This window comes from Psammomys obesus, unplaced genomic scaffold (genome assembly GCF_907164565.1).
Source record: "Psammomys obesus unplaced genomic scaffold, mPsaObe1.curated_primary_1811, whole genome shotgun sequence".
NCBI lineage: Eukaryota > Metazoa > Chordata > Mammalia > Rodentia > Muridae > Psammomys > Psammomys obesus.
In genome coordinates, this window is record NW_026596046.1 from 4,282,774 (window position 1) to 4,292,205 (window position 9,432).

The 9,432-nt window shown below is 46.9% G+C and overlaps 1 protein-coding gene across 2 annotated transcripts; it reads left to right on the top strand.

Moving 5' to 3' along the window:
• Positions 1-472: 472 nt before the first annotated feature.
• Positions 473-9,097, top strand: Tm2d3 (TM2 domain containing 3). 2 transcript variants are annotated; one of them, XM_055623206.1, is made up of 6 exons: positions 473-585; positions 846-938; positions 2,143-2,327; positions 5,257-5,431; positions 6,390-6,465; positions 8,791-9,097. In XM_055623206.1, exons 1-6 carry the CDS (start codon positions 495-497, stop codon positions 8,954-8,956), a joined length of 786 nt encoding a protein of 261 aa, XP_055479181.1. In that variant the 5' UTR covers positions 473-494; the 3' UTR covers positions 8,957-9,097. The 2 variants fall into 2 exon arrangements, with proteins under 2 accessions (XP_055479181.1, XP_055479182.1); XM_055623207.1 differs by lacking the exon at positions 846-938.
• Positions 9,098-9,432: the final 335 nt, after the last annotated feature.

Sequence of the window (9,432 nt, forward strand, 5' to 3'; positions counted from 1 at the left end):
ACTTTTCTATGTAAAAATTCCACACACTAGGCTCTTGCCCCAGGCCTTTGAAGCCTGACCTGCTTTTTCCAGTCTCAGAGGGACTAACTCTAGACCGCATGTCCCTCAACAGTTAGGCTGTGGTGAAAGCTCAGAGGTCCTGGCGCGCGGGGCTCCTGGAGCTACTTCCCCAGCTGCAAGGCTCAGCTGCAATAAAATGGGCTTACCGCACCGCGTCACAAACCTCTCTTCAAGGGGCTCGAGGGCGGTTCCGATTCGGGTCGGAGTCACCTCCGCTGGGGCCGCTGCAGGGGCCCCAGCTCCACCCAATCCCCCTGGCCAAAAGCCCTCAAAGTGCGGCGGCTGAAAGGCCCCGCAGCTTTGGACTCGGGACCGCTAGCGGAGCCCTGTTGCAGTGCGCCTGCGGGCCGCGCCCGGACACGCCCCGGACACGCCCCCCCGGCGCGCCCCGCAGCCCCGCCTCTTAGCCGGGAGTGCGCGTGCGCACCGGCAAAATGGAAGCTTCGGCGGAGCCGCTGCGGACTGTCCGCCGCCTGTCCTGCGCGCTGCTCTTCCTCTCCCAGTGCTACATTCTCTCGGGCGATGGTGAGTTCAAGGCTGGGGGCCGCCACGGGCGAGCTGATGGCAGGAGGGCTCCTGGAGCCTCGGGAGGCCGGCGACGGACGACTGGGCCGAGGACGCACTGCAGGCTAGCCGGCCCGGAAAGCCCCGAGTTCCCTAGCGGCGGTAGCCCCGAGCCCGAGTCCACCCTCATAAACCGTATCTGCCCAGTGCAGCCTCTAACTATTAAGGGTATCGTCTCCAAGGGTATCAGATCCCAAGATAACCTGTTTCTCTAATTGTAGGATCCTTAGATTTAGAGCATTCGCAGCCGCTGGCTCAGTCAATAAAGGATCCGGGCCCAACACGTACATTCACAGTAGTCCCCAGGGCAGCAGGTACTAGACGTTTTCTATTCTAGTAAATGTGCATATTTATATCGATTAATGCCCCCCTTCTCTTTTAGATAAACATTTCTTTGGTATACGAAGTTACCTTTTGTTTTCGCCTATTTGATGTGTTGTTATTTAGATATGTCAATTAAGGGCAGACAGCCGCTTTCTGTAGACGGTTTTGGTGTTTGACCCCTTTTTGAAATCTAACTCACGTCCAGCCCCACAGGACTCTCACTTCTATTTATTATTATTTATTATTTTCCACTCCCAGTTTCGCAACAAGTGCTGTTTGCCCCTGAGTTTTTGTTTTTGTTTTTTAAGTCTACAATGCTTCCCCAACGTTATGTGATACGCTGGGATAAGAAGGGCAGGATAAATACCTGGAGTATAATCTGGGTGGGGTCGAGCTGTTGAGGCCTTGAGATTACCCTGTCAGGATCTTTGTTTACCCATCGTTCCTGCCATTGAAGTTAGCCCTACTCCAGGCCGTTCAGATTTCAGCTTTGGGACTTGAACCTTCCAGCCTAACGCCGCAGTGGGATCGGTGTGATGGTGATGGTGATGGTGATGGTGATATTTTATAGAGTTGACCGCTTTAGGCCATTTTCAAGTACTCCTGTTTTGCTAAATGGATGCTGGCTCTTGAGGTTTTCATCTCTTTGGAGTGCTATTATTCCAGTGATTTGGACTTGAAAGTGCCAGAGGCATTTCACAGATTCTTATACGGACATATATGCTAATAACAGTATTTTCCAGAATTGGAGTCCTGAGGATGTCCGTAGCTTCATTTTTCTATCAGTAAATTCTGATGGAAAGGACATTGGATTGGATTTGAAGAGATGTGAGTTCTGGTTCCAGTCCAATCAAATACTCCCTCTGGGATTTTACATAGACCCTGCCTTATCAAAGCTTTAGTTTTCCATCGGTGCCCATAGCTATTGAGTGTCTAACTTGGACCCAGCATTTTCAGTTTTCAAAGCCACTTGGGAATCAGGAATGAAATTTATTATTATTTTGTTGCTGTTATTACTAATGTCACACAAGTTACCAGGTCAGTGCTGGCTGGTGACAGCACCACTCTTAGATTGCAGGTGTCACTGACTCCAACTCCGTGCTGTTTGCATTCCAGCACATGTGTTATTGCTAACGACTGATTGCTTTACCTTAGAAAATTGTCTTTCACTGTTCTTCTCGTCACTCTTCGCAGAGAATAGGCTCTTCTCTCACCTCACAGAGAGCACTGAAATCCCCCCTTACGTGACGAAGTGTCCAAGCAACGGTTTGTGTGGCCGACTTCCTGCAGACTGTATAGAATGTGTGACCAACGTCTCCTGTACCTACGGGAAGCCTGCCACTTTTGACTGCACGGTGAAGCCCTCTGTCACCTGTGTTGTAAGTTTACTTAATGCGGTTTACTTATTCTGACTGCATGAATTATAACATTAAAAAAAAATGTAGCTCACGCTGGTCAGGTGTGTGCAGGGATATATAATGAAACGGTTTGACTACAGTCTTTTATAACTGCACTGGAAGGTGTTTTAGAAACCGTGCATTTGGTTCTAGGAATATATCTCAGAGGTAGAACAGATGCTTAGTATATATATGAGGCCCTGCCCTCCACAGCCCCTGACTCACTGCCATTTTATTTATTTATTTATTTATTTATTTATTTATTTATTTATTTATTTATTCAAAAAGTGAAGATCTTGGGCTGAGAAGATAGCACGCTTGTGCAAAGGTGCAGACCAGAGCTTGGATCCCTAGCACTAGTGTAAAACCAGAGGCATGGCTGCATGCGCCTGTAATCCCAGTGCTGGCAAGGCGGGTACAGGGGACCTTAGGGCCTGCTGACTAGCCCTTCTTGCTGAGTCTAGGACTGGGGGCATGGCCTAGTCAGAAAAATGACTGCTGCAAGCCTAAGGATCTGAATTTGGAGCTCCAGGTTCGGTAGAGAACTATGGGGAAAGATTCCGGATGTCAACCTCTGTCCTCTGCATGTAGGTACACAAATGCACGCGCTCTGGAACACATGCCTACCACGGACACACTGAAATAAGACATGGCTATAAAGAAAATCATTCATTTCCTTCTGTATCAGGTTATCCCTGTTTCTGCTCTAATGTGAAAGGCCAGGCTGGTTGTTGTTGGGCTGCAGTGTTGCTCTGTGGGGTTTGAAGGTGTCCGTTTACTAGCCTAAGTCCTTCGTGAACTTCTGGGGTTCTCGGGAGTGAGAATTGGGGTACAGAGGGGATGGTAATCTCTTTGTATCACAGATGAACTTGCAAAGGGAGCAGCCTTGTCAGTGGTGGGAGAAGCAGCAGGGCACTGTGGCCAATGTCCCACTGGGGACCTCCCACTTAGGTAAAGCCAAACTAGGCCAGAGAGAAGAGCTCCAGAACAAGTCAGAGTGAAGCAAAGTTTATTAAAGTAGAGATATGTGATGTACACACTTTAGATTTAAGGATGGGTGTTGAGAGAGACACTTAGGTGTCTTCACAATGGCTGTGTGGATGATTCTGTAACTTTCTAAGTTAACATTACTTAAAGGCTGTCATTTACAGCAAGATTTAAAATTTTTTCTGGTTTAAATTTTAAATAAAAAGTCTGATCTGGTTTACTTAGTTTTCTTAAAGCCCAGCCTTTGAGATGAAATTGTGCAGTGGTTTTTGTGGAATGTGCTGTGTAGAGCTGGAAAAGAAAGAGGAGTCCTAATACCGGTACAGCCAAGGCTCCAGTCTGGCCTTGAGTGAGCACTTGTCCTTAGAGAAGGAGGCATTGCTTCTATGGACAGTTTGGCTTTGTGAGTTGACTTGAGATTTTTAACTGTCGGCCAGCAGGAAATATAAACTAGAGCCCATGGCAAGAGCCTTTGTTCCCTTCCTATGTTTACATAGTCTTTTTTTTCTTTCTCTCAAGTCTCATTCATAGTGGTGGAAAGATGGGTTCAGTAAATGTGTGGGATACCTGATCGCTCTGGAAAAATAAGGGAGTGAACCTTCCAGGTAGATGGAAAGGTCAGGCGATTGTCTTTGTTGAGGGACACTGAGCTCTGGCCCTAGTCTGGTCCTGTGAGCAAAGCCCAGAGGCTCATCTCAGTTCTGAATTGTTTTTACTCTTCCTGACTGAGTCTCTCTCAGGGTGTCGCTCCCTGGGCACTTGACACATCAACCAGAGTGCAGTGCGGCTAAGAGCCACATGCTGACAGTGACTGGGAACTCCAGATGCCATGTGGTTCTTCTGAGCCCCGAGCTTCCAGAATGAGACAGGAAGCACGCATGGTCCTCGTCCTCCTCTCTCCGTCTTCTCTTCTTCTATATGAAGCACACACGGTCCCCTCCTCTCCCTCTTTCTTTAATCTTAGTGTATGGGTGTTTTGCCTGCATGCATCTGTAGCCACATGAGTGTGGTGCCCCTGGAGGCCAGAAGAGGGCCGACTTCCTTGAGGTAGTTGGGAGCCCTCATGTGGGTGTTGAGAATGAAACCTGGGATCTCTGTGCCAGTGTTCTTCCATCTAGGGGATTTTTTTTTTTTTTATATAAGAATTGTTTTCTTACAGTATATTTTGATCATGCTTTTCCTCTTTCAGATCCTCTCCACCTCTCTACTCAACCAACTCCACATTCTTTTTCTCTAAAAACCAAACAAAAACCCAAGAAACAGACACATGCTAAATTGAAACACAACCACAAAATTGGAACCTAGGATATGCAAGCAAAAGGCCAATAAGATAGAAAATGCCCCCCAAAAAAAGCTATTTGAGACAGTCTACAGAAATACAACCCAGTTCATTTTGTGTTGGCCATTTTGGTTAGGGTTGGGAGCCCTTGTCCCCGCCCTTCCCCCATTCCCCCTCCCCCCAGCACTGGGTCCCTCTCTGCAGTCAATGTTCTTAACCACTGAGCCATTGCTCCAGGCCCCCTATTATTTATTACTATGAATACTCATTACTAAAAAGTTAACAAAAACAGTGAAATAACACTCTGAGATACCACTTTTGTTTTTTTGACATGGGGTTTCTCTTTGTAGCCCTGGCTATCCTGGAACTTACTACATAAACCAGTCTGGCCTTGAACTCCAGAGATCCACCTACTTCTGCCTCCCAGGTGTTAGAATTAAAGGCATGCACTGCCATGCCCCACCCATAGCCTTTTTTCTTTAGGTAAACTATTTAGATTTTTTTTTTTCCTGTAATGGTACTTATGAATCTGCTTCCTTTTTGTACTGCTAGGTCCTGAATATAAATGTGTTAGAAATTTGGGGTCTGTTGATGTCATAACAAGCTGCATGTTGTAACTGATTCACTTTGTGCTTTGGCCCATAGGATCAAGACCTCAAACCCCAGAGGAACTTCATCATCAACATGACTTGCAGGTTTTGCTGGCAGCTTCCTGAAACAGACTATGAGTGTACCAATTCTACCACCTGCATGACTGTGGCCTGCCCTCGGCAGCGCTATTTAGCCAACTGCACGGTGCGAGACCACATTCATTGCTTGGGTAAGGAGCAGAGTTTGAGGGAGCTGAGCTGTGAGCCAAATCGTTTTTTTTTTTTTTTTCTGAGATTACTCAAGAGCCCTTGACCAGAAACTCAAGAATTAAATTTACTGAGTTGTAATCCACAACTCCTTGAATATATCAATTCTCATAACAAGGTTGACAAACTGAAGGAAAAAACAGAAAATAGTTCTCTTATCATAACCTGTGATAAAAACAAGAAAAGTATCTCAGGTCTAGAACAGAAATTGAGCTTCACCCAGATTAGCTATGTCAGTACGGATGGCACCGTAGCCACCTGTGGACATTGCTTGCATTTATCCCCTCGCTCTGTCTTCATAGGATGCTCATCTGAACCACTCATCCAGAACGACTGTCTAGTAACCTTGATCTCTTCCTGAGCCCAGAGCTCAGCATTCCAGCTCTAGCTGGTTAGCTGGCCTGGGGGCTTTCCTGTCCCTGCCTCTTCAGTGCTGGAATCACATGCCTACACAGCTTCCTGTGGGATCTAGAGACCCAAACTCAGGTTCTCATGCTCGCGTGCAAGAGCCTTATCCATCAGGCCATCCCTCCAGCCAAAACAGAGCTTAGAAAACTCAGGCAGAAGCTTAGGTTACTTTGAGAACCAGCCCCTTTATCATGTGGTTTTTATTGTTTTCTTACTCTGGGTTTAGAAAGACAAAAGGAATTTTCTTTTAAAAACCAAATTTGTCCTTCCATATTTAGGTCTATAATCCTTCTGGAATTCATTTTGGTAGATGAGATATAAGGTAGATTTGGTTTTTTGTTTCTCTCCACATGGTTAGCCCTAAGTTAGCAATGTAGGCACTGCACCTGTGCTTAACTTTCAGATTCCAAGTTACAAGACCATTGTACATAAGTAAGTCTCATCAAGAATATTTTGTGTCCATGTTTCAGTGTAGAATATTTCTCTTTTTTTTTTTTTCTTTTTTCTGGCAAGGTAACCGGACCTTTCGCAAACTGTTGTACTGCAACTGGACTGGAGGCTACAAGTGGTCGACTGCTCTGGCTCTGAGGTACGCGTTGGTCCCGCTGAGTTTCAATGCTCCTGGGATTTCTCTGGGGTCAGTGGGCTCTTCCAGCTTTCACTCAGCCAGGCTCCCCTTCACCTGAGCCCTCCTCCTTACATCCAGAGAGATGCTAAGAGATGCAGGAGTTGGTGTTATGGGGAACTCGAGGGAGCTGAGCACGGTAGCCTCTCTTCTGAGGTGTGACTGCTGGGATTACTGTTGCCCCTTGTGAGACAGCCAGGATTCCACGCCCGAGCCACCTGAGTCACTAAAGGACCGTAGACTGGTTAAAACGGCTCTTTTAAGTAGTTTACTGCAGAGACAAGTAATGTGCTCACTGAACACTAGAAAGAAGTGAATTTTTTTTTAATTGAGGATTTTTGTTTATGTGTGGGAAAGAGGGAGAGAAAGAGACAGAGAGAGAGAGAGAGAGTTTGTACAGCACACACATGTGGACAGTTCTGTGGAAGTGGTTCTCTTCTGCCCCTTCTGCTTGGCTTCTGGGGATGAGACCCAGGTCACCAGGCTCTGATGCAGGCACCTGTACCACCTCAGCCATCTCGATGGCCCAAGAAACACATTTTAAATGACTCCTAATCTTGCTGTCTAGGTAGCTGTGCAGCTGTCACTCTTACAGAAAGATGAGTATTGGCGAGAGATGGTTCAGCATGAGAGCACTTGTTACACAAGCTTGGGGACCTACTTCAGATTCCCAGCACCCAGATTGCAGCTGTGAGTCCTGGGTCGCAGTGGTTCCCCGGGGCTGGGTGAGCTTCAGGTACAGTCAAGTGATTAATAGTAGAGCAAGACACCTCGAGTTAACTTCTGGCTCCCACTCTCCATGCACATGTATGCTACATGCACAAAAAGAAGGAAAATGTACTTATATATTAAACTTTTCAACAGTGTCTGGAAGAATTGTGCCAGCTCTTCCCATGAAGGGAGAAACTGGGAGGGACTCTAGCCAAATGATTGGCTCTTGACATCTGAAGTCTTAGCTTAGGCCTGAGGCCCATGGTGTGTAATGCTGTCAGGGCTGCTCACCCATCTTACCGTTGATATTTGGATCAAATTCTTTGTCTTGGGGCTGTCCTTTACCTATTGGAATGCCTAATGGCATCCTAACCTACTACTGATTGTCAGGACACCCCAGTTTTGGTAATCGGAGTCTCTGCAGACATTGCCAAGGTCCTCTTAGTGGCGGCATTGCTTCTGTATTAAGATCTAGTCTGAGGAAAGAAGGAACGTGTCTGGGAAGAGGGATAATGAAAAATCAAAGAGAAATCCCAGGTGGAAACTCAGATGCAACAAATGAAATCCAGTAGCTGGCCAAAAGTGGGCCTTGTCTGCAGTGATTCAAATTAAAGCTAATAACTGTGACATTCAAATCTCTCTGTTCTTGCCATGTAGTTCTTATTGGCCCGGAACTTATTATGTAGTCCAGGTTGGCCACAAACTCAACAGCAGTCCCACCTTAGCCTCCAAGTGCTGGGGTCACAGGTGTGAGCCACCAGGCCTAGTGAAACAAACATGACACCTCTCACCTGGGCTCCCTTACATTGTCAACATTTTATGTCACATGTTCCATTGAACAACGGACTGAAACTGTGAAAGGTTGTACAGAATGTCTGCTCTAAGGAAAAGATGTCTGTGGGTTTGCTCGAAAATGCCGTTGGTTCCATGGCTCCCTCCGATACCAGAATCCATGGGTCCTCCAGGCCTTTTTATCAAATGGTGTAGTGCTTGCCACAGTGTATGAACATCCCATCCCTTCACCTTCCATCCTTTCCGGGTGGCTTATGCTACCCAGTGTAAACCCTGGGGAAATGCCTGGCACTTGCTGAGGGAAGAATGACAAGGCAACGGCTGGACTTGTTCAGCAGGTGCGGGTGGGTACTGGTTGGCTCCTCCCCTCTGCACCGTTGTGTACGCTCTGAGCTTTGTCATCATTTCCCAGCATTGTTAGGTCGTAGAACTTAAAGGAACTTTTAAGAATCGCTCGCAGCACTGAATCTTTGGAGAGAAGCACCTAAGCTTAGGCGACTTGACCTGGGTCTGCCCGCCATATCAAGTGCCTCAAGACTCAGCTCCTGACCCCACACCAGCATCCTGCAAGCTGGGTCCCTACAGTGAGGTTCATTTCTGTAACCGTAGAGCTAGAAATTGTGTGTTTCTTAATTGTGTCTGCTCCTAAGACTCGAACCCAGGGCCTCACACTGCTGAGTTCCTTGCTTTACAGTCTTGCTAGAGCCTCTCAGATGGTTTCCTGCCATGGTGCTCACTATCCGCCTGCACTGATGGAGTCAGGACCATTCTGCTTTTCTTTTGCAGCATCACCCTTGGGGGATTTGGAGCGGATCGCTTCTACCTGGGCCAGTGGCGTGAAGGCCTCGGCAAGCTCTTCAGCTTCGGTGGCCTGGGAATATGGACGCTAATCGATGTCTTGTTGATTGGAGTTGGCTATGTGGGACCGGCGGATGGCTCTTTGTACATTTAACTGTGGTTATGTGCGTCAGAGGGCAGCGTGTGGGTCCTTTGTGTGGAAGCGGATGTGATGTGTATTTATGTTTTTAATGTACAGCATCTGTACTCGGCTTGCCTTGATGAAGGTGAAATAAATGGAACCCTGAACCACAGAGCCTAGAACTTGTTTATTTACCTGAAATCCATTTTTTTTTTCTGTGAAAAAGGTTAGTCTTAAAGCCAGAAAAATGGTAGAAAATCCTGTGTGAGTCCCACTGTGTTACTTCATCTCCACCTCAAGCCCTTCAGCTTCCAGCGTGGGGGAATGGGGCAGGGCTGTCCTGCCTGCTGAAGTTCCTCCCACAGAGTGCCACCAGGGGAGTGTAACGCCTTAGTATGATACTGTCTCTCTGGAGGGAAATGCAGTTTTATGTAGTTTGCCATGTTGGATTCTGTCAGTAATGTAAACAATCACAAAAGTGCTGAAAATTAGAAAATTACTGACCACAT

Coding starts and splice junctions, on each gene's coding strand:
- Tm2d3 (XM_055623206.1), top strand. CDS start 495: ATGGAAGCTTCGGCGGAGCCGCTGCGGACTGTCCGCCGCCTGTCCTGC. Junction 939..2,142: donor AGTAGTCCCCAGGGCAGCAG/GTACTAGACGTT, acceptor CACTCTTCGCAG/AGAATAGGCTCTTCTCTCAC. Junction 2,328..5,256: donor AGCCCTCTGTCACCTGTGTT/GTAAGTTTACTT, acceptor TTTGGCCCATAG/GATCAAGACCTCAAACCCCA.